The sequence below is a fragment of the Centruroides vittatus genome, unplaced genomic scaffold (assembly GCF_030686945.1).
Source record: "Centruroides vittatus isolate TY-2023 unplaced genomic scaffold, ASM3068694v2 contig_742, whole genome shotgun sequence".
Classification (NCBI taxonomy): Eukaryota; Metazoa; Arthropoda; class Arachnida; order Scorpiones; family Buthidae; genus Centruroides; species Centruroides vittatus.
The window spans coordinates 537,418-563,471 of record NW_027122478.1 but is presented as its reverse complement, the minus strand read 5'-3'; the positions used below and the strand labels follow the sequence as shown (position 1 = coordinate 563,471).

Sequence of the window (26,054 nt, the reverse complement as noted above, 5' to 3'; positions counted from 1 at the left end):
CTATTAACCATGCCGCACTCGTAAAAGTGTTTAAAACAAAACTGAAATTTTTCACTATACCGCTACTAGATTTATCTCTTTTAACGTATTCAACTTTTGTGTATTAACCTCGCCAGTTGTCCCATCATGATTTACAGCCACTCGCCCAAGAAAGAGAGATGAGTGGGAAGAGTAGGAGGAAATGTTGAGAAAAAAATCCGTATCCTAGCAACGGGATAGGAGACAAATGGTTATTAAGATGGAGAGACGCACTCTCTGAGAGCTGCTGTCCAGAGGAACTGATGCAGCCTCTTTCGGATCCAGAACTAGCGCCAGGTCATCAGCGCTTCCTTCCCCTCGCACTCATCCTCTCCTGGCTTCTATCGATCTTTCGGGATGAGTCGTATGTGTATGTGTGTGTGTGTGTGTGTGTGTGTATGTGTGTGTGTGTGCGAAAACTCGTGGCTGATCTGTTGCTGCTCTTTGCCTTTACTGACTCTATTGGAGCAAGTGACGAAATGTCGCAACATTTCTCTCTTTTCGTATCGCATTTGTCGTTTTAGTGGGAAAAATAATAAAATAAAATAAACTCGAATGTAAAATTAAACAAGTTCAAAAACTCATTTAATCATCTAGATTGTCAGGGACGTTACAAAAGGCGCGATAAATCCAGCGATATGAATTTTATTTCTCCAACCATCTTTTTTCTATGTTATTAAAACGGAATCGAAGTTATGACAATATATTAAATGGAAGGAAAGTATTTTCGGATTCTATTCAATATAATGACAGATAGAAGTAGATGGCAGTGAAGCACAAAGAGCAGATCTGGGTCTCAAAGGAACTTCGTTTCCATCTGACATCAATGTAAGGAAATCCCTTAAGTGTCTGTCTCCTACTTGTTGACGTCCGACTAAATAGAAATGTTGTGATTAAATAGGAGATGATCTCGATACATCCGAAATTAAATAGGGGAAAATATAATAATTAAATAATATCAATTTTAACAAGATTCCAAACCGTGTAAGACACTTTATCGATATATTATAGCCATTTGAAACATCGCTTGGACGTTGCCGTGGAGCATGGTTATTGGCAGCGAGACCGATCCGAGTGTCTCGGCATACTTAATAATTTTTAAACAAATAGTATCAAATGATACTAATCAGAGGTGATAAGTGAATCCAATTCTGAGCATGATACGACGGAATCATCAGACATGGTACGAATTACATTGATTTATCTGTCTGTGTTGCAATCAGAGCCATCTGTGTCCAACATCTGCATCGATTACGTTTACTTTTCTCATTTTCCGCCTTAGAGACCGCTTGTCGTCGAGATGTCACCAGTCTTTCTCCCATTTTTTCTATAAACTCGAGATGGTACTAGTCTGATATCTCTTGATATCGGATAATTACTGATAAACATCCTAAGATTATTTATTGTTAATTTCGTTAGAGACTGGTTAATTATCTTCTTCTCAACTTGAAGAAAATATAGCAATTTAATTAAATAAATATTAAGAAGGAAAAAAGTGAAGATTTATTTTATCAGCCGATAGAAATCTTAATTTAGGAGCTTTTTCCCCCTTAAATTAAAGAAAAAAGAAGAAAATGAGAAAGGAAGATAAAAAAAAGGACTAAATAAATATAAATAGGAAAACTGGTGTTGTTTCTTTGTATAATTTATAAAAATCAAGTTAGAAAGAAACAAATATTTTTTGATCATGCGTAATGTTGTGGGTAAATATTTAAAAAGGCCAAAATGCCAAGTGGCATCCAATTGAAACTTTCGGAGGATTTTTCATGTATATTTTAAGAGCTAAGAACAAACTGCTCTTCGGAATGGACTCTTTCTCTCCTCAAAGATTTCCTTCTTATTTATTCATTTCTTTTTTATATATATTACAGATTTAGCAGATTTGTTTTTAATGTTAAAAATAATGTATATTATCTTTGCAGGCTTTGAGTACACCGACCGGATTCCAAAATGCAGCGAGAGAACTTCTCGAATGGTGTAGTGATAGCAGAGCATTCCAGAAGGTCTTCGAACAAAATCTTATCGGTTGTTTGACGGTAAGTTTATAAAAATTAAATAGAAGAAAGTTCTGGTATTGCTTTTGTATCGAAAACTTTGTTTGTTTATTCGGAATAGAGGAAGAGGAAAGAAGAAAGGGGGAAAAAAAGAACAATAACGTTGACCCGCTGCGAAAGACATTGATCCAACATCGATTCGGTGGATCTTTGCTTGTCTATTCGAATACCTTCGCGTTTCTTCCTTTCTTATCTGTTAACATAAGACAGTTAACAATTTCTGCTACTACAACATCGATTTTCTCTTTTTATATTTTTGTTTTATTTTATTTATAAAAGCGTAATATAAGCAAAATTCAATAAAGGATAAGACGGAGGAGATGCTCCGCCACCTATCGAGAAGAAACCAAACTATTTTTTTGGCAATTCTCGAATATTTTTTGAAAACATAAAAATATAAATGTCTACTTTTATATGTTAACTTATTTGTAGCTTCCGAAATTAACCTACCGAGGTCAAGGTTTATGTAATAAATTATTAAACTGATCACAATAAAAAGGAAAAATCTTTGAACAAGCGACAATTTGAGACTGCATACAACAAAACGACCTTGAATTCCCCCCTTATTCCATTGCAAGGCAGAGAGGTTTGTGTGGGGGTGACCGCTCTTAAGAACAAGAAGGAAAAAAAAAAAAAAACTTCCGCTGGTCCGACCAACCAGACTCGAGTTAACCTGTCTCCCTTGCCAAGGTTCAGCCAGGGTCATCTCAGGCCTAAGGCTGCGATCCGAGGCACGCAACTCTCCCGACAGGATGTTGGAGGTAGTCACCTGTGACATAATTAGACTGGGTGAGTTGCCTTAGATATCGCCTCTTCGATACTACTTCAAAAAATGGAGGCCCCGTACCAATTCTAACATATATAAAACTTACGATTGCATTTTCTTTATTACATTCCGACATTAATCGAGAAAATTATTACCGACTCTTTAACGAGATGCTTGGCATTGCGGCGGCATATTTGAAACCAGTCGTGGTTAAAAATGACTTTTGATACAGTAAAACAAAAGAGGGAACTTATGTACCTTCTTGTAATAATGCCGAAGATTTTCTGTATAAGAAAATTAAGAAAGTAAGGTTAACGTGTAGAAGATGTAGCGAAAGTACAGCAGATGCTTCACCTCACGTTTTTATCTGCATCCAGACTCAAATTCCTGGCGTTATTACGGGATACAAAAACTATTAGCGGTAAAGGCAGAAGTGTAGAACCCGTTAACTGCCACGATGCATTTCGATACTGCGCAATAACTAATGACTTTGTACTATTCTGTATTGCAAAATCTCTAGAGATTTCTCCTGGCTAAGGTTAAATATAACCTTTTGTATCGATCGCCTTACGTAAGGTGGGTATCTATCATCACGCACTCTGTCGGCCGAATCTGGAATCACGACCTGTCATCGATTCGAGCGGAACAGATTGGAATCTTTGAAGTGAAGTTATTATCGATAACTCAACAGTTCCGATAAACTCCATCTGATTTTTGTATACGCTAACTTCTTTTTAATCGGATTTATTAAGCGCATCAATCGTTGTATCGTCTTTTACTCGCATTTTTTGCGGTTACAGTTTACAAATTCTATAGGCTATGTGTTAAACCGGGGGAAAAAGTTATCATTTAAGAGTTTTTTCCCCTAACTTTACATTCTTAATTCCAACATTGAGCCAATAAATGGATATAGACAAAAGTTTTCCAATTTCTAAGTCGGACTGTATATATAGTATATATAGCAGCTAACTGTAATACTGTTTGTGATAGTGTCACGAAAGATATTAAAGTTTAGCAGAATATATATCTACTATTTTCTAATATCGAACTATATAATATTGCAGTTAGCAGCTTAGACTATAAAAAAGAAAATTTCTGTTAACCTCTCTACCGTTAGATCCTAAATTAAAATATCCCCAACGAAATAGAATATAAGGGCAAATTATTTATGTCTACGGACATTAAAAACTAGTAATTATGTTCAATTATAATTAGATAACTGGGCATAATGGATTATATACAAATAGTAGCATATATCCGGTATTAAACTGTAACGGGCAGTCGTCATTAGATATTGGATTGTGGCGAAATACAACATTTGGTACTGTACATTGGGGGTACATTGGGGGGGTTAGCAGGTAGAGGCAGGTAGCAATTACTGCATTCTGAGGTACAGTAGGGTAGCAATAACAAAGTTAGCAGTGGGCTTATATATGAGAACTTGTTATATGACAATAGCCTTATATTACTTTTATTTTCGTCTACATACTATGCGATTTTATTGTTGCTTTCTACTTATTCTCAACTGCAAGTTGACTAATATTACTAAAATAAATAGATTTTAATAGAAAAATGGGAAATTAATAGAGCAGATACTTAGTAATCATTACAGGAACCAATAGGGTTATAATAACAATACAATTATTAAGAACTAGGTTGGATAATGATAACAATATTATGTATTAAGGAGAACTAGTCGGCTGATAGTAATAATATTAGAATAGCATCTGTAATATCATAGAAGCATGCTTGAGAATTTGATTGGCATAACTAATATTAATTAGCGACATAAAATTAATAAGGATATGCTTATACAATAGACCGTATCAGTTACAGTATGTAGGGTAAACTTAAAATAATGCAATTAGAATTATACCTGCAAGCTATTTGGACGACGACAATGATATTGTAGTTAACGCCATCGTGATTAGTGGCATATCACAGTAACATTAAATCAATGCATAGAATGGTTCATTAAAATAGCAATTAACAATGTCACACGTTGCTTATACCTATTTCGGGAAATTGTAGGGTAGCAATAACAATAACACAGTTAGGAGCATGTCGAGGGAGATCGCACGCAAGTTAACAACGTTGCATACAAGAATTTCTGTAGTTGCACGAACGTATCGTTATCAGATACGATTTAATACTACGATTCTTATTAATTCTCTTATAGAAGTAGCTTATAATGGAAGCTTATTTATCATCCACAGGCGTGTATATCACAGGCTTCTAGGGATGTATCATTTAGAGAAGTATAAACTCCAGCTAGCTTTTACAACTCAAATTATGAAGAAATATAAATTCAGTTTTACTTGAATTGCATCGTTTTATAGCGGTTATAACTAACTTTAACTCTTAGAGATTAAAAACTGTAGTTTTACACTTATACTACATCAAATGCACTAAACTCTTATGTTGATTCCGTGACATGTCGATGACGTCACGACAACCAATCCTGAGCTACCTCAACTTGCATCAACTGTTATAACCCACACGGTAGAGGGAAAGTGTATGATTTTATTATTCCCTATCTCAATTTCATGAATGTTTTAGGAAGGGAAAAAAAGCTAGACACGTCTATAGTAAGATGGAAGTAGAACCGAAACGTGTTCGCTTGCGCTTATATATACTGATATAATATTTTTTTATATATTTCGTTTTACGGGTCTCGTGAGCTATAATACCACAGAAAGTACATTATACGCGTTTAAAAAATCATTAAAATATTTTCAGGTGGTCAGCCAGGTTGCTGTGCAGCAGGGGTATGATTTGGATCTGGGTTATCGTTTATTGGCAGTCTGTGCAGCACAGAGGGACAAGTTTTCACCGAAATCTGCAGGTAAGTTTTTACAATTTACAGATTTTTTTTTTCTTCTTTCTTTCTTTCTTTCTTTCCTGGGAGATCGTAGTTAAGCTAAGGACCTCACACCTTTCGACCACTCCTACCTAAGAAGTGTTGCTTCTTATCTGATGTCCTCTTTTCTCACCGACAACCACTCATTACAATAAATCAGCACAAGAAACATTAATTACTACTCCCAGTATTACTCGGGTCCTTCGTCAATTAATCACACGCTATGTGATGGGACTTTATTTAATTTCGTCTTTGGTAACTGTACAACGCTTCCATACCTGTAATCATACAGTTTAAGTGAGCAAATAACCTTCGGCAAGAACCTCAAGAAATTTTAACTTAGTTCTCAGGTTTCGGGATTTCGATCCGCGCCATTTTTTTATATTTTTTTTTGAACTTCTATTCTTTGCAGAATTAATAAAGTTTCTTTTGAAAAATTTATAAACTAGACTGACTGTTCTATATATTTAATTTTAACTACGGTATTTTTACTAGAGCAGTAGAGATAGAGCTTCCAGATTGGGAGTTTTCTCCAAAGCAGAGAATTATTTAAACAAAAGATTCAATGGAATAAACATAGAAAAAAAAAACTACAAATTTTTAAAATATAATTAAGAAAAATTATTAAATATTACATATAATTATTAAAGTGTAAGCTTTTTTTATATAAGTATATTGTTTATCTCTAAAAGTATTGATAATTAAGGAAAAATATAATTGTTTTTTAAACGCTTCAGTGCTATTTTTAAGGGAAAAAGTTTAAGAAACGACTAATTAAATTTATTGTATATAATAAATACGCTTTAAAAGTGATAATTATTAATAAAAATGTATCATAAATGTAAGGAGTTTTTATAAATAAGAATTTTTAAGAAATTAACGTGAATATTTAGAGAAATTTGTCTTGTTTTAAACAATAATATTTAATAAGGAAACTTTCTACAACTGAGAGAAAAAAAAACTAATCTTTACAATAAAAAAACGAAAATCAAAAACCATTAATTAAACATTTTTTTATACGTATTTTTTGATCACGTTTTCAAAATAACTGTTATTACCGAGGAAAAAATAAGGAAAATTCTTAATAATTTTGGGGAATTTTTCAGGAAGATTTCAAAATCAGGAAAATTTTCTATGGTCTAGAAGAGCGACGAAAGAAATATAATTGATTCTTGCTCGGATTTTTGAATGTCGCGGTATTATGTTATGATCTATAACACAAGAAGGAACAATTGTTTTTTTTTTTTTTTTAAATTTTGAATCGTTCTTCGTTAATATACCTTTTACAGATTAATAAAAATTAAAAAAATATTATTATTATTATTATTTTCTGGCTTTACTTTTATTTTAATTCATCAGCAATGACTTTATTGAAATATTATATATTTATACAAATGACGTGTATATTTTATACGTTAATCAAATGCCAAGAATATAAATATAATTCTATAATTAATAAAGATATTTTTTGTATTGTAATTATTATTTTTTATATTTTTCTATATAAATTCTACACGTGAAGTAGTGTTTTGCAATACTGTATTGTACAGTATAATAAATAAATAACTTACATTATCACTGAAAAAATGCACTCTTTAAATAATAATAATAATAATAAGAGTAATTAAATTCGCGTCGATTTCTGGTACATTTATACTATTTTTAGCCAATAAAAATTCCATATTTTTCGAATTAAAAGTATAATTTAAGAGAAAATTTTAATCTTTATTGATGAAGAATGAAAATAGCGTTTTTTTAAAAAAAATAGAAAATAAAATTTTCGAAGAGATTTTATTTAAAAAGAAAAAAAATAGAAATAAATAAATAAAAATTTAAGTTTTAAAAATCGATTTAGATTCTAGATAAGAAGAAAAAGGTAAGTGTTTTTATAATTATTTTTAAAAATTAATTTAAAATTTAATGTAGTTTATGTTTTTAATTCGATTTATTTATCGGTAAGTACATTAATGATTTTTGAATAGAAGAAAGAATATGCATGATCGAAGACTAATAATAATTTTCGTGGATTAAATATATCCTTATCGATTGTAATAAAGCGCTTAAGTCGCTTTAATTCTTTACTAGTACGGTGCCATTTTGGCAGGCGTATCCTCGACGAATTTTCAGAAATATAATTTTCATTCTTATCTACGATATGTCTACCTTATGGATGGTCACAGAGCAAAAACAATTTCTGTTTTTTAGATTCCGGCATCGTATGGTGATGTTGGCAATCTGCCATTCGGTCGCCTCTACTTAAGTAAGCATCTTATGACACTTAAAGCACTTTCTTATAAATCAGAATGGATATAATCGGTTGTCTTTCTCTCTTCCTGATTTTTTCCCTTTCTTTTCTTCTTTTTTCTTTTTAAACTAGCGACGCGAGTTAAGAATTTTCCTTGTTTATTGCCAAGAATATTTTGCAGTTTCTACATGATTATTTGTATATTTTTCTTCTATTTCTTGTGTATTTTTTTAAATGTAACTTACGGGGAAAAAATGAAAAGAAAGAAATTTTTTCCAGTTTGTTAATTTGTAGCCTGCACCATTTTTAAAAGTGTATTTTATACCATGTCGTGTCATCTTTATATTCCAAGAGATATAATTCTTTTTGATATTATCTTTTATCCGAAATAATCTTGATTGATGGATGATTGACATGCTATTCTACTCGACAATAATGGATCACATCTTCCATTTTGATCATTTTTCCATTCTTTCTGATTAAATTATAAAAGTAGGGGAAAAAAACGATACTACGGTTCGTTTAACCTTATATTATTAAAGATTAAAAGAGGATTTCTTATTTTTATTAATGATTTTATAAATTAAATCGCTTAAGTTACATATTTATGTGTTTTATATTTATATTATTATACAGTTCGAAAAATAGTAGTTATCGACTTTCGACCAACACAAAATCTTATTTAAAGGGATAAATAATTAAGGAATCGTCACTCGAGTGTTAAAAATCCGGCTATCAATCTGACAATTTAATTTTTTTTCTTTCGTCTTTTACTTAGAAGATCTTTAGTTGTCTCATTACTCATGTGATAAGCAGCTCTGATACACATCTTTTGTTCTTTTTGTTCAAGATTTTACCTTAATTTTACTTAGTAATTGGTCTGTTTCGAATTTTTAAGTATAATATCTTGGCAAATCTGTTACGGCTTTTTCTATTAGAGTAGAAAAATTATGAAATACTCTGCATTTTTAAAGTAATTAAATTAAATCATAAAGTATAAGTTATTCATTACGTTCTTTAAATTAATATTTTAAATGCTACATTTTGATAAATAATATCTTTATTTTAACACATTTTATATTGTGGTTTTTAATAGTTTATTATACTTTTAACATAGAATTTATGTTTTTAAGTGCTGTAAAGCTACAGTAAAAAAGGTACCCCTTAATTTTTTTTTAACGTCGTGCCTTGAAACGTAGTCTCATTGTTTAAATAGTTACACCTGCTCGAGTTTTAAATGTTAAATTATATATTTTAAGAAAAAGAAAAATCAGATAATTTTTCGATTGTTCTAACACGAAACAAATCACTGGCATTTTTAAGAGTTATTCCACGAAACGAATCCATTGAATTCTTTTCCCTCGATCTAAAAAAGTAATAAAACTTAATTATACGTCTCTTCCACCCACGTAGAAGCGATTTCTCTCTCTATTCATAAAATTTCTAAAATATTTATATATATAAATATAATTTTTAAATCGGTCGATTTAAACAAATTAAATCGTATCGATGGGAGCGAAGAAACCGAGATTACAAACCATCATAAAGTGAGTATTAAGAAGACGGTGCGGAAACAATCTCTACAGTAAGGCATAAAAATAATCTAGATTGTAATAATGATGCTGCGGTCTTTCTCCATTGTTAACATGCTCGACACCTTTCTACTCCGTCAGACAGACAAACCGGCAGCTTACTTGAGGTATATTCATGCCATTGTCATCCCGATCCCCGACAGCGCCGCTTCGCTCCATATTGCTCAGCATAGCCAGTTAATCTAGCCACAACAGCAAGGAGATAATGAAGTTAGCTACTGTAGATTCCGTTGCCTTGACAACAACAAACTTCTCTGCCAGTTAACCTCTGCCTTTTGTAATCGCCAGTGATTGATGATGCACTGCTTCCAACACCTACACCTATATAAACACGAGCTCTCACTTAAATAGTGTTAACCGCTCGTACCCGGGCATTTGCAGGAAATATATCCGCTATGTACACATCGGTTTAGTGGCATCTCGACTGCCTTTTTTTCTCTTTCTTTGCTTCTTCCAAATCGCTAACAGATGGAGCCATTAAAGAAAAAAATTCTTACTAGAATACAATCGATTTACTCGATTTATCAAGCACGATATAAATCTGATACGAATCTATTAGTTTGTTTGCATTTAGACTTTTGTCCTTTCATATTATCGTTGGTTACAGGGGATGGTCGTCAATCTCCTCCAGGAAACAGGACGGATACGGATGAAAGTGTATCGAGATCTTAAATTGCATTAAAAGTGTTTTTGAGCCTTAAAGGATACAGAAATATAGAATATTTTCAATACAAAATCTCTTACGATATCTTTAAAAGATGGCTTCAGAATCTTTTCTACTCTAAACGTTGCTAAAATGCAAATTATTGGCGTAAAGAAGCGAAAGAATGAGACTTTTAAAATCGAAATTTAAAAGTTTACATTTTGTAAAAGGAACATTCTATTAATTTTATGTAAAACATAACTCGTAACAGAATTTTCTTGTAGAAAACTTCACGCTTAAAAAATATAAAACTATAATTTTGACCTTTAGTTTGCGTTATAATATACGAGGATTTGATTTAAATTGTTTGCTACAAATGTGAAAAATTAAACAAATAAAAACTAATAATTTAATTTTGAGTCATATTAGAGCTTGAAATTCAATCATAAACGATGCTAAAAGCTTACTTTTTTGGATTTAGAAAGCTGTAAAAATTCGTAAAAATTTCATCTTAAATTATGCAGTCGCTCAAACTCTAGAGTATATCTTTAATCTTGTAAATATATATTGTTGAGTCTTCGGAGCTTTAAACATACTCCAATGATCCTTTCGAAAGGGTAGAAAGCACTTCAGCTCTTAAGACTTAACGCATTTCGAGATGTAAAAGATCTCACATTTTGAGTAGCTGAAGACGAGTAAATTGATGCTCTTCAGCCTCTCGCAATCCTTAACAGGCTCGAGAGAGAACCCAAGTTATAATGAAACTGCAATTTAAAATTATCTAAAATCAAATGGAAATAGTATTAATAATGATTTTATCTGGATTTATTCCTTAATTATATCGCAATCGTAATAAACGGTAGTGGAGTATAGCGGCTTTGCACAGTTTATGAATTGCAAATCGCTAACTTTATTACTTAGAAGGGATTAACCTTCGTAAATGATGTTATCGCCAGATCTGTTTCCAATATCGATCGAGATTTGCATCATCATTTAAAACAGCAATAGTTTGTAAACTTCTCACCAACTAGGATCTCTCCAAGCCTTACTCTAGCCACCATTTTTTCTTCTTTTGCGTTGATTAACCTCTAACACGAGAGTTCCCAGCAAATTTGCCAAAGGAGACGAGCAGTTTTTAAGCGTATTTTTTAATTAAAAATAGTTAAAAGTGGAAGCGCAACGTCTAATATTTTCGAGTGAGAGGGGGTTTTTTTTATCTAAAAAACGTCTGATGGAGTAAAAGCAGAGGGGAAAAAAAGGCAAAATAAGGTTTGGCCGGATCGATGTCAACTCGGAGCGTGTTGGGTGCCGTCTTCCCCATCCAGTAACAAATGGGTTATATCTGCCACTGTTTAGTTGATGTTGCGTCAGTCCGAATGGCTGCAAAAACGCAAACGAATAGTTTTTGCTGTGTATAAGTTAACAATAAAATAGAAAGCCATTTAAAATCGTAGAAAATATTACAGTTACGCGATAAAAATCGAACGTTTGACCGAGCTTTCTTCGTCCGGCACGTAAGCAACAAGCACTTATTGGTAGATTCGGCCACTCCCAATCGTCTAACCGCCAATAGTAAAAGAGGTGACACGGCAAAATTCATCGGGGCAAGTAAAATTACAGGTTTAACAGAGTAAAAATCAATTAACGAGCAGGTAGCAGGTTTAATGACACACCTCTAATAATATGACCGATTGACAACGAGTGCATCGGCTTAATCACTGCCTCAACACTTCATTAACGTGTTTTGGCCCTTATCTAATCGAATTAGCAAATAAATTTTTGCCTCTTGACCATCTCCACTGTGAAAATTTTGCTTATTCACCTTTCCCCTCCCCCTTTCTTCTTTATTGTTATATATCGACAAAGAGAGATCTGGTAGTTCAAATAAATCCAGCTTTGAAATGCAAACGAATCCAAGTTATTTTTTATGCAAATGGGATAGGCAGGAGTTACCCTTTAAGAAAAAAAAAAGTATATTAGGTAAAAGTGCAGAAAAGCATCCGTGGGGCATCGTGTTATGTACAGATGTCGTTCTACCAAAAATCGATACATAGTTGACGTCTGGCAAGCTGTCCTTTAAGTAGTCTGTTGTGAAATCTGCGGTTTTGGCATCTTTGCTTTTTCCTTCTCTCTCTCTCTCTCTCTCTCTCTTTCGTTTTCTCTCTTTTTTCTTTCTCTCCATCCGTCCGTTGTGTGTGTGTGTGTGTAGTGTGTGTGTGTGTGTGTGGTGTGTGTAGAGACAGGATTAGGTATTTGTGTGCCATTCGCTTGGTCCCAAAGATGCCCGGTTGCTATAGCGACGGTTGTGCCATCTGTTCTAGTGTGGTAATCGAAGGGTGTATTCTGTATTCTGCACTAGGATGTTGCCTTCCGTGTAAACTTATCTGGGCATGCTCACTGTTCCTTTACTTGTTCTTTTCCGGACATGTGCATTTCTTTAGCTTGGTTGATGGGCTCGTGCATCTTTATATCTCCGCACTAAAAAACGTATTCGAAGAGTTCGAAAATCGCCGGGAATTAATTCATAAAAAAATTTCTCGTCTGCCGTTCGGCCGAATCGACTGTGTTTCTTAACGAACTTGCTTACCATAGTTAAAATTTCTGGAAGATATGATAAAAGAGTTTTTAAAAATGACGTTAAAGTCTTTATAAATATCGAATCGGTTGGATCCATGATGTTTCTGTGGCTAAACCACCAATCGATCCGTGGCACAACACACAAACAGACACGAAAGAGAGAGAGGAGACTGCATACCAGGTTTGAATACGATATGAAGTGAACAAAATGTCTTGAAAAGGAAAGAAGTCATCTTATATGAATTATGTATCGAGGAAAAACCAAAGTTTAGATAATGCTGCTTATGACAAATTGGCCGAAAGAGCAGAAAAAAAGAGAGAAAGGAGACAAAATGGGGTCGAGGGGTTGGACATCAGAAACCGATCATTGGGTCCTGCTAGTGATAAATAATAGGAATTTGGATGGATAAAATGTGTAATCAACAAGAGAACGAACATTCCGAAATAGATGTTTAAGAAGCACTTTAATGTATGTGTATACAATAGCCGTACAGTATCTATAGTAAAAGTGGAAAGTTAGAACATTTTACTAATACTTGGATGAAGTAAGGTAGGTGCAGATGGTCTTCTTATAACTTTCCATTTTTTTCCTCCCTGTTGCTCGAAAGAGATAGAAGCCGTTATTGAGTAAACTGTCGCCAAATCGATCTTTCTACGAGTTAATTGATGTAATTATAGGGTTTAAGAACTCTTTAAGTAGCCTACTGCCAATTGTGGAAAAGTTCCAGGATGCGCGCAGACGAATAAATTAACCTTGTTTCTTAACTAGTTAAATATGGGGATAAACTGCTAAAAAAATTTAAATCATTTCAAAGGTATAATTTTGGAACAGTCCCAATCGGTGAAGACAAAGGAAACTCATTGGAGTTGATATCTAGAAAAAGTTTCAATCCATCTTCTGCAACAATATTAATTGGTCGAGACATTGGGAATATGTTAGACAAATACGTTTGTATCTAAACCCGCGGTAAGGGGCACCAACATTGTTATTAAGCTCGGTGGTGCGGCGGCAGAGGGGTAATTATTAGATTGAGTGTCGACCTGACTCACGCCAGTTTCGATCGCTAGAAAAGGGAGACTGCAGGGGAGAGTGTCGCCTTCTGAATCATCTTCGACGCACGTGGGCGGCTTTCGGTAGAAAAGAGCTGCTTTTTTCCACCTATCTATTTTACCTCCCCCTCAACGTGGTGACAAAGCAACATCTGCCGCTTGGTTGAGTCTAAAAGAGTATCTATTAGTGTATCACCGATAGTCAATAATGTGGGAGGGAGCTCGATTCTGTTATGTCAACACGCGACTGTGTACAAATTTTCCAGATTTTATCTTCGTCCCGACCGGTGAATAAAGGGGCAACAGGTTCATCTTCGAAAATTTACTATTTTTATATTTACCGCATAAACGTTTGGCGATCGTAAAGGTAGTCTATAGAGTGTGAGCTGTTTTACATCGCGTAGCGACGCTAAAACGATTTTAGATGTTTTATAATTAGCGTGATAGAAGGATCGACACTCGTTTCGAGCCTCTGTAAAGTCGTAACTAAACCGAGTGGGGTTCAAATTTCGCTTTTACTACCCACTAATTATCTCAGCACTCTAGGAATGTAAAGGGGATAAAGTGCTAAATTAATTTGGCAAATAGGGAATAGAAGACCCTAAAGACCTGTACCGTGTATCTATCTGGTCGTCAGAGGAAGTAATGCAGCAGAACCCGACTTCGATAAACTCCGTCAGCAGTTTTTTTCTCGATTCAATCCGAGATGACCTTTTGCCATTTATTTTATTGCAATAGATACGGAAAAAAGGGGAAGATGCTATATAGGTTAGATATAGACCGTGCCATAGAAGTACTTTTATCTTTGTGGTTTGGTCAGATGGAAGAGATTGGAGAATTCTACCGGAAAAGATAGATCTTTGATAAAAATCCACATCGGCAGCCATTGAGATGATGGAATCGAGAATTAATAGGATTGGTCGTTATTCCATGATGGAAACATTCCCGTTGTTGATTGGAAACTGTTGAATAACTTCAAATGATTTAAATTAAGTGCTTCACTCCCGAGTACAAACCAGAGATTTCTCTTTCCTATAGTTCATTTGTTATTAAAGGAGATACATTAATTTTATAAATTAGTTTATATCCGTTCGAGTGGTGGTAGATTGTTTAACCTTTACCGGTCTCATCCCTTAAGGGTTCTGCGCTGGAAGAGGCTCTTCGATAGGGGAAAAGAAGGAAAAAAAAAACTCTTTTCCAATCTTATTGCGCCGCCTCGGAATGTAGCAATCCGTCTCTGCTCTGTTGTGGCGCAGTAGATTGTGGGAAGATATTCAGCTGTTTCCCTTTTGGCCTGATTGACCAGAAATACCACCCATATTTCCTTCATACAAGTATATAGTCCTATCCCATTATTTTTAGCACCACCTTCCTCGGAGGTGTAATTTGTTTGGTGAAGTATAGGAATATTCCGCCTGGGTTATTACCACTGATTAAACAGAAATGGTCGCTTGATGGAAGCTTTGCTTAATTATCAATGCTATTCGGTTAGATTAAACGGGTTATTTTGCTTTATTGAGAGGAATTTAAACTGGTTCCCTCTCCTATTTCTCTTAAGGAATACTTTTTAAAAATCGTTTCTGTTTCGTGATGAATAGAGAATGATAAGATCGGGAAAATGTAATTTCTCCAGTTCAATATGTAAAATATCGCTTTGCAAATCTGCTTTTGACCTCTTTAAACTATCATCTGGCACGAGTTATTTGTCATAGGAGTACTATGGAGGCTCCTTTAAGTTCATTTAAAGGGATCTAAGATTATAATGGTTAAATCGGGATCATATGGAGTCGGGAAAATTAAATTTCGAACAAATTTATTACAGGCGAGAGCATTTAGAGGGCCGCGTAATAATCCGAGGGTGAAGTTAAATTTCCGAAACCATTCAGCAATTAGGCAAAGTTAAAGTTTGGGAAAATACCATCGTAGTTTATCCTTTGCTTTCGAAAGCGATGAGGAACAGCAATAGTGATATCACGTAGACGAGGCGGAGGCTGTAAATCAGCATTAGTCTGCTGACCTCTCTCCCATGTATCACAACATAACAATTAACCAGTAGCTAAGCCGTTTGGAGACCGGGAGCAACTGTCGTGTAGTCACGTGATGTCAACATCATCCACTTGCTAATCAGTTAGTTAGACGCTATATATATCATCAACTTTTCATAATGACCGGACGCACAGGCCACTCTATGCATCTTCATTAAATAAGTTAGACGTGCGACATAATCCCTTCGCTCAAATTGGTAGAGTCGAGCATACCGAGGATTACAACGACAGAATGCTAATCTACACTAGCAAAGTGTTTGTTTAGATTGGATTATATAATTTAACTTCCCTCGCATAACATCCGATTTTTACCGTTGTTTCTCTAAGCAATTTTTAATTAATGGATTCCATGGCTGACTCGAATTCTAAATACAAATACCAGGAAGATAACGCCTATCATATTCCTCATATTGATGTATTCACTTTACACTATAATTATTCTACTATTTTTCACGGTTGCTATTTCCTCATCTTACCCAAACGCCCATTTGCTGATGCGCTTTCCGATTGGAGGGAGGTGCAAAAGAAAAAGAACTTTCCTACATCATCTATCCTTCGATATCAATCATATTAAGATGGCCGCTGATATCGCCTTTATTTTATTAATTCCTATTTGCCACCCCTGGTTATTACAGGCGTGAAGTTCGTCCCTCGAATGAAGTGATTTCCTCTTAAATCTCTTCCTCGTATTATTTGACAAATTGTTGCTGGACGTGACGTGCCTCTTGCTACTGGCTCAAAACTAGAAATTTCTAAATCGATTTTAATGAGAAAAATATTCAATTTTTGCTTACGTTTAGTCTTTGTTTAAAACTTGACAATATTTTAACCAAGATTAGCTTACAGGTGATAAAGGTTAATCCGCGATAAAATTTAATCTTTCCGAGATTATTTCAACCCGGATTAACTTTACCCAGAATGACTTACTCCGGTTAACAGTTTATCAAGGGTTAAACATTGAGGCAGGCTCAATTTTAATAATTACCATATCTTGTTATATTAAACAATATATGTATATATATATACGAATGTGTGATATGTATATACAAATGTAAAACCCATATTTTTTTAATTTTAAAATCTTTGATGTAAACCGAATATTATTAAACGGCATGTGGTAAATGGGGAGACAAAATCTTTTCTTCGGAAAGTTTTATTTTCTTTGTTGCTTTTCACCTTATTGAAATGCAAATCAGTCGCGAATTGAGAAGGAGATGATGAAATTTTAATGAAGATGATGGTCGATTTTTCCTATTTGTTTAGAATCTGTTTTATTCGCTACAAATTCTGTAATAAGTCCTAGGAAATCGACAAAAGTCGATCCAGTGAAGAGCTCGTGACCAATTAGAAACATTAGTGAATCCGTATCTGATCAACTTTGTTTTTGGCTTTGTCTTAACTACTTTACGAAGCCTATAAGAAGCACACCCGTTTGTTAACAATTATAACATTGTAAATACCTAAACATTTATATTCATAAAGTTTATTTAATTAAATACAACTAAGTGCTTATCATTAAAAGAAGTTGAGTATACTCAATGTTCAAATCAATAGAATCTCCATTAAGGAATAGAAAATTTTAACTATGTTTAGTCCTATACAGCTAGGCTTTTACTATAAAATATATGCCAAATATTCATTTTACTATGCAAATTAAGCATATAGAACTATTGTAAGTATATAGCATTTGTGTTATAATTTTCGGCAATAAACATTATTGTTAGTAGAATATATATTGAATACATTTTACAATAACAGTAAACTATGTAAATATGTGCATGATATATACATATACAGTATATATATATATTATTATATAGGTTATATTATAACTAGATTTATTATTATTATCTATGTTATGTAAAGTAGAACTTATATTAGTATTATCATATAATTGTATGCTTATTTATAGATAAGAGTATGCAAAATTTGTACAATAAATAGACTCCAATAGAATCTTGTTGGGATTTACTATTAATATAGCAATAATGCTATACCACACACACAAACATAAGCTGATACTGTTGTTATAACGATGAGCAACAGAGCATTATAACATTAGAGTAATATTATTTAATATTGTTTTAAGTTTAAAAAGAGTATATTAATAATGCTTTTAAATCAAAGTTTCGATAGTGAAGACGAGTAAATCTTAACAATACTAATTGCTAGGGAAATCACAGAGTAAATTAATGCATAATTTTGTGAATCCTATAATTATATGCAGTAAATATACACAATATATTCAGCAGATAGAGTAAATTTGCATCTCTGCCATGAATGTTTAATGTTTAATGGATTTTATTGGTGTTAATGGACATTGATATCCTCCACTCTTCTAAGATTATAAAGTTATAGTTGTTATAAATCGTAAACTAATTACAACTTTTAACTTGAAGATGTTAACCGGCATATTTCTTTAACATTATTTTCTACTTTTTATATTAATTTTACTATTCTTACATTAGAAAAGAGAATTTTAGCGATCGATTGTAATGATGATAGCGCGGAATTTTTGCTAAAATGTCAGGTGGTTCTCGAGGTGATGCGAAAGGTCGAGTAGCGTCGTCGATTCAACAGCATACAAACCTTTAAACAAGTAAACATTAACGGCTGGCAACGAAATGAATAATTGTTTTAAAACGTTAATTTTTTCTTTATCAATTTTTGCGAAATTTCGATATTTCAAAAGAGATAGAATAATTTAGGTCCTCTCTTAATTGTTGTATGAAGCAACCATTCTTAAGGGGATTAATGCATGTGCAATTCATTTACGCGTGATTAATCTTCATACATGGAGATTATAACATAGAAAGAACATGGGAAAAGAGTTAGAACTTTAAAAATGTGAGATTAAAAAAAAACACCGCGAACGAACAATACATCTGAATTTAATTTACACAGAATTTGTTGCCACGTGTTTGAGAATCGATGATAATCAATGGAAACCAATGGAATCAAGTACAAAATTTTGGATTTCTATTGATTTCATTATGGGTTGACTATATTTAAATTGTATAGCTGCAAATATTAAAATCGTACATTCGCTTATAACTTTATTTCGTATTTACTGTACTGTACAGTACGTTACGTTTTAATATAAATAGATTAATTCAACTAGTTTATTTTATAAGTTCCAAAAATGAATAATTATTTATTTTTTGAGCAGTCGAAGCTTCAATAACAGTGGCCATTTTTTTCCAGAAACTTATTAACAAAAAAGCTTACAAAATAACCTCCAAACAACGGCCATTTTTTACGTTTCCGTCAGTGAACATTGCTCAGAGATTAGACTTGTATCACGGCTCTTAAATCAAATTTCAAAATTATGATATTAAAAATAAAAGGATGTGGCTTACAACTTAAACAAGTCACTTCGAAACTAAACATTTTCATTAGAATTTTATTAGTATATTGAGTTTTATATTTAAAATAAAAATAAGTCATTAAATCTAAAATATTGACGATAAATAAGCATAAATATGTCGGATTTCAAGCATAACTAGTTACCAAATTAAATATATTGCACTTCAATGATATGATAACCAGTAACGCCATGTTCAAAAAAGAATTTTTATTAATTTACATGTATTTATCACGAATTTATATTCGGTTTTATAGACGAATAAACATGGGACATCGCATTAAAATTTAAATTAGTACCCGAGATTACTGGAATAAAACATATTAGGCTACATATACTTTAACTATGTATAATAATAATAATAATAATTATAATATTCAAATATTTGATATTTGTGTATATCCAAACTTGAATTGATATCTAGTTTAGTAATTACGCGCTGTTTCAAATGACGTTTCGAATTAAATTAAACTGGGTTTCTAAACCACTTTAGTTTTAATGATCTGAGTAACTTTTACTGAATCTTCAAAGGCTTCCGATACTTTACACACTATTCTCGTCACTGTAATATATGTATTTACTTCTTCTAAGACTGCAGTAAAACTAAAGTGGTCTATCGGAGTGCATATTGCATTCGTCTAGGTGCATTCTCATTGAGATATAGGTACGGTTGAAGAGGCACACTTCTAATTACCGGATGTGGCAGCCAAGGTGTGGTGTCTATATATGTACCTCCCAACTGCTTTTGTTTCCATCCTTACCGGTTTGGAGACACCGGCCGAATGGGACCGGACACACAACCTTAATTTTGTCCCAATGTCTTCGTTGTGACCTACTTGACCTTGCGTGACGATTATTTGCTTACTCGATCTATTAATTCGACTCGAAAGAATAAAATAAAATAGAATATACTGTATATATATATATACACACACACATAAATTTAGAAAATTCGAATTAGTACAAGTTAGCCTATACTTAAAAGTTTATACATTATCCTTGATCACGTTCTAATTTCGCAATTATAAAAAGTTAAGCAATTTTCCACTCTGTTTCCAGTTTTTGTGTGACAAGTTTGGGTCCCAATCTTAAGCAGCTGATTTATATCTTTACAAACAGCTGAGCCCGTCAGAGACGGAATGAAGAGGGAGATACGAACGCCTTTCAATTAAATATTAATTATTAATGTGTGGTTTTAATAAACGTTACGCAAGAGATTAGCGTAAAAATATATAAAAAAACACACCGAATATGTTTCGATTTATTCGTGTTGTTTGTTAATCGAATCCGTAGCAGTGGCAGTGATGTCAGAGATTGACAGTTGTGCAAGGTGGTGCACAAACTATCCGCCAGGCGGAGTGCGCTCCATGTCGTCCCAGCTGCCAGTCCAACCATTCAATAAGTAGCCAGCAGTCGCTGGTGTAAGCACAACCGCCGTCTGTCTCTACTGTTTGTTTTTCTGTGCAGAGCGTTTTCGCTGCGATAGCGATCGCACGCGCTGGCCACCATGAACTGATTAAAAACAAAAAAGGGCATATTATGTGCGTGGGACACCCGAACGCACCGTAAGCTACGCTTGCCGAGGTGAGTCATTTTTGGTGTAATTTCGTAGGGATTTTGGTGTATTTTTACGTTGAGGAAGTAGATTCGGGGGCGGAGTTGGAAAGGGTGCTACAGTGGACTAGTGTGCGTCGGTCCGTTAAGCGGGCCAAGGTAAGGCCAGGTTAGGTGTTTCGGTTGGGCGACGAGGATGGTGCCCGGTTGAGAAATAGCCCGGTAAAGTCTATTCACTGAGGTTACGTCGGCGGAGGGGTGCAGATGCACGTGTAATGGTGGCTGATGTACTAAAGACAGCTGCCTATCGGTAAATGACAGTGTGGACGCGTCGTCTGCTACAATCTGGTGGGATGGAGTCTGCGCGTTAGGATCGCCTCCATTGTACTTAAACATCGATGGCTGTTCTGCCTTAATGGGTTGGCCTGTAACGAGGCTACGGATATTGCGTTAAAGGTGAAGGAAGCCTTAGTAGTGTCGAGAAGTAAAGCATCACGGGACGCTTTATCGATTGATTCAATCTGTCACTCGACACGTCTCGAATGAAAAATCAACGCTCCAATTATTTCTTCCTCTTTGCTTAAGGTTTCTGGAAGGAGACGCCATGGGAGGATGTACATTTTTTTCCTCTTCCTTTTCTTTCGTTTTTTCCCGTGGGTTGTATAGCTTTTATATTTCGGGGAGGCTTGAACGACACGTGCGGCGTTGGATGTTTCCCAGAGTAGTCGACAACAGTTAGCCACGTGCGTTAACATTGGGCCTCAGTCTGATTCTGTGGGAACAGAACCATCGGCTATTGTGGGCACCCGAGTCGATCTGTCTCTAGAGAACAAATGTTGAACAGCGCGAGACATGCGACCAGGCGTGAGGACAGGAGTGAGATATACAACTGCAGGAAATGTTGTAAATTTTCTAAATTTTATCGTGTTATTCGAGCAATGACGCGTGAACAAAATACAAAAACTTATAAAACGTCTCGATAAAATTTCGAAAGAATTGTTTTGTCGTTTCTTCTATTTTTTCTTTATAAACTTCTAGTTCGTCGGGTGGAATGTCGTATGAAAAATGCCATTAAAGTAACATTTTCTTATTAAATAAAAATAGCAATTGCACACGGGTCAAAGAATCTGTTAAAATGTTATTTGCTGGAGGTGAACCGTATAATAAAGAACCAAAGGGTGGAATTTTGGACAATAATCGCAACAAACTGTAGCTTTATCCAGGTGGTGCCAGCAGCGATCTTTGATCACCAAAAAGAATCTCCACCCACTCCCAAGTCCCTTGCTCACAGGTGGGTCCTCTCCCGCTGTACCGGAAATATTATAGACAGATCGTTAAGACTTGCTGTACACCCACAAGTTCTAATATTGGAAATTTATAAATAATCATGCTATTTACTTATTCCGCAACCCTTTCTTCGGTTGACAAACATTTAGAGAAGACGGTAAACAGAGACTAAGTGGCCACACCCGTGCCAAATTATACTCTCGTTTGTTTCTTGGACGCACGTATAAACTGTTTCATAAATTAATACTTAGCATGATACACTGAAGTAATGCGCCCATTGAAAGTGAAGTAAATGCGCTATCAATCTCGCCTCGAAGACACTATCTGATTCCCTTGATGTGTTAATAAAGAATATAAAACTAGCAATGTGTACATTTTGTTCTCCTGCTCACGCCAAACGATTTCTACTCTATATTGATCGTGAATGGCGTGCCACACAATCATCCGGCAGGCAGTACATGTGGGAATCGTCATCAGTGCTGTTTGCATAGCGTATGACGCTAGATGTTTGTTAAAATCTTGCAAAGTTACTTAACACACTAAGATATTGTGTAATTAGAAAATGAAATCGCATTTAATTTAAAATTTTTAGAATTCTGACGCTTCCTTTACGAGAAAATATATCAATACTGTAGTATTGTATATAGGGATAATGCTTAACATCAGAAGGGAGATGAGTCACTATAGCTCTTACAATATGATCGATTTACAGGTAGTGGTTAACGTTGATTCAATTCCGTTACGCTTGATCAATGCATAAAAATGATATTTTTGTTTCTTCAACGAAATAAACAGATTTCTAGCTCTAAATTTATGCCGAAAATTGCTATTTTGCAGTGTTTAAGTGTTTTATCGTAGCATATTATTTAAAGCATGAATACGAGCAACGCGAATCTGTGGTTGAACTTAGATCACGGTTCGGTGGATGAGTGTTCACGGGGCATATCCAAGGTCAATCCTATCTTCCGTTTCTGAATATTTGAACATCCTTAAGTGTGTAAAAATGCAAAAGAAATAAACTGTTGACCTGTCCCCATAAAGTGTGTCGAATTATGAAAACGTTCCGAGATTTAAAAATGCAACCCACACGAGATGTGCTAAACACCACCCAAAATGAACTACTACACGCCTAGTTAGTATTACGCAGCAAATATCCTTTCTACATCGCTAATCATGATGTAACTATTCTCCGTTTGACCTGACCTCAGCTGAGATAGAACTGTGTTAGTAGGTATGGTACACCACGCATCAGACCCAATTAGCGTCTTTAATAACAGCCACAAAACTGTAGGGGGTTGGTTATTTTTTCCTACACGCGTACAGTATTTTAATTATCTCTCGTACTTTCTCTTCAAAGAGATCTTGGAAATTAGCCAATAATTATTTTATATACGGACGAAATCAAAATTTTTCTTCGGTCGTGTATGCGGTAGCCGATTGTTGAAATGGTGAAAAGAACGATCGAACCGCATGATTACTCAACTTTAACGTGTGAGAAATTATTATGGTAAACATTTGGCGGATTCTAAAGGAATTTAGAGCTGAAAACAATAAAAATTGCTTAACTTTAAGCACAACAACACGTGCTTTCACCATATAAAATTTTAATCGATATTTCGTAAATGTCGGCTGTTTTTTTACATTAAAAATAATTAAATAAATCGATCGAAATTTTAAAATTAAAAATACAATTCTACATTTCATCAGTAATAGAACTGATAGTTTAATTTATAAATACGATTTCTCCAATTAGATGAAAATAATTATCGAATTTCGGAGCACTTAAAAGATAATTAAACTGTGTGTTACATTAAATAGTATACAGCGTGTCCTCCTTAATTCGAAAATTTTAAATTGCATTGATTGTAGAAAAATACATGTATTAATTACTATTTTTGCACTTTTAAGACCTTGAATATTTGCGTAGAAGAATTAACTACTTTCCCATCCAGGTACAGGTATCGTAACTATGTCACAATCGCGACGTACTGTACTGTACAGTATAGAAATATCGTTTTTGTCCATGACAATTTTTAGTAGCCTACGACACGAATCGCAATATCGGATATAACGCACAACTATAATTTTCATTTCGCCAATTAAAAAAAAAAAAATTCGTCAAGCACCGTTACAATTCTACACTACACCTAATTTTAATTGTGACGGTATTTTTTTTTAATCGAAATCGAATTTTTATCATCTATTATTAGTATTATTATTATTATTATTATTATTATTATTATTACGATAATCATCATCATCATCAAAAATTTAGAACTTTGCGTTCGTACAAATATAGATTTTGTAAAATTGCAATTTTTCGAATAATAATAATAATACCTAATAACAAACAATAATAATAATAATTTCTAACAATTTAAATATATATATTTTTTCTTTTTAAATTTTATCGTTAAGTTTGTTGTATAAAAAAAAGAGAGAGAGAGAGAGAGAAAGAGGAAAAATTAATTGTTTATAAATAGATAAAATATATGTTTTTAATTGTGGCCAGGTTATTTCGGCGCGAATACCTTTACCGAAAGTGTAATTCAGTTAATAATGCAAGTTAATTTACGTATTGATATCTAAAATGGCCGCCCACTAAGTTTTATTCACCTACCGTTCGAGGGCGTCCACCTGTATTCTGTCAAACAGAACTATAACTTATTTTTGGATTGACTAAATAGTTACTAGGGATACAACAAAACGTTACATTCAAAAAAGGATAATATAACATCTGGTGTCATTCAAAAATAAATCTAAATTCCGACATTTCGTGTTTCGTTCTTTAAAAGATCGAAGTCCCGTCTGCCTTCGATATATTGTATGTAGTTTCACTTATAGATTTCGTAACTGTACTCTCACAGAGCCCTTCCTTCTTTTATTCTTAAAGAGAATAATTTGATTATTTTAGGTTAAGGATAGTGGAGAATATTTGGAGAGAAAGGTCAAAGATTCATTTTTATGGACATGATATGTGTGAATTTTTTCCTGTAAAATTATCGATTCTGTTTAAACGCCAAATCCTCTTTTATTATGTTGTTGCACAAGAGCTGTTGACTGGTCAAAAATCAATGATTACGCACGCATTATTTCGAAACTAGTTTTATGTATTGTAACCAAGAGGTAATAAAATACAATAAGTGGCTATTGGTTAAAACAGATAATCTGTTTTGTAGTAAATTTATGTAGAGGAACGTATAACGATGTTAAACTAGCGTTTTCCTCCTCAAAGCCATGATCTTTGCATAGTGAGAGACGTGAATATTCGAATATTTCCAACATGTCTACATTATAAATGATTTTTGCTGAATACTTGACAGATTCCTAAAATTTTTAAAAGATAAAAATTTAACGAATTTATTCAAATTATGGTATGTTTGAAATTAATCCTAGATATACCGTAAATTGAACTAAATTCCGTTTAAGTAACCGCGCGAACTCTAAGCAAATTAAAAGATTCTTGAAGGAGAAATGAAAATAAATATATGTTAAACAGGATATTTAAATTTTTTAATGAAAAATTGAGAATCTTTCGTTGGGATAATCTTACAGATGCTTTAATTAGCCATGGGTATTCTCGCAGATAAGAAATTTATATCGATTGCAAAAGAATTGAGACTATCATCATCGATTACATTGCTTAGTTATCGCTATTTTTTTCCTAAAACAAATCATAATTAAGTAAGATAAATGGCAAAATTGAATCGATAACGCTTCCAATTTTAGTCTTTTTACGAATAACTGAACGCTATATAAAGCACTCTACACCCGCAAATAGTTATTAAGTGATTGAACGTACTCAATAGATGCAGCATCAAGATCAAGCAAAGAAGCAACTCTTGCGGTTTCCTGTCTGTAACTTTCTACCTTCTTCATGACCACTCAATTCGTGCGGTGATCGATGATGCTACATTTGACACCTTCTCCATTAATGTTGGTGTTCCACTACTCATTATTTACTCTGTTCCTCATCACTACTGGCTAATCTTATCTTAG

The 26,054-nt window shown here is 33.8% G+C and overlaps 1 protein-coding gene across 5 annotated transcripts in view; it reads left to right on the top strand.

The window, feature by feature from the left end:
• The window catches only part of LOC136981042 (zinc finger MIZ domain-containing protein 1-like), a 99,450-nt gene that overhangs the window by 37,640 nt on the left and 35,756 nt on the right, over positions 1–26,054 (top strand). For 4 of the 5 annotated variants that reach the window (XM_067277306.1, XM_067277304.1, XM_067277303.1 and 1 more), the window contains exons 3-4: positions 1,941–2,054; positions 5,578–5,683. In XM_067277306.1, coding sequence (XP_067133407.1) covers positions 1,941–2,054; positions 5,578–5,683 — 220 coding nt within the window. Of the gene's footprint in view, positions 1–1,940; positions 2,055–5,577; positions 5,684–20,470; positions 20,799–26,054 lie in introns of those variants that run through there. The other variant, XM_067277307.1, reaches the window with a different exon arrangement.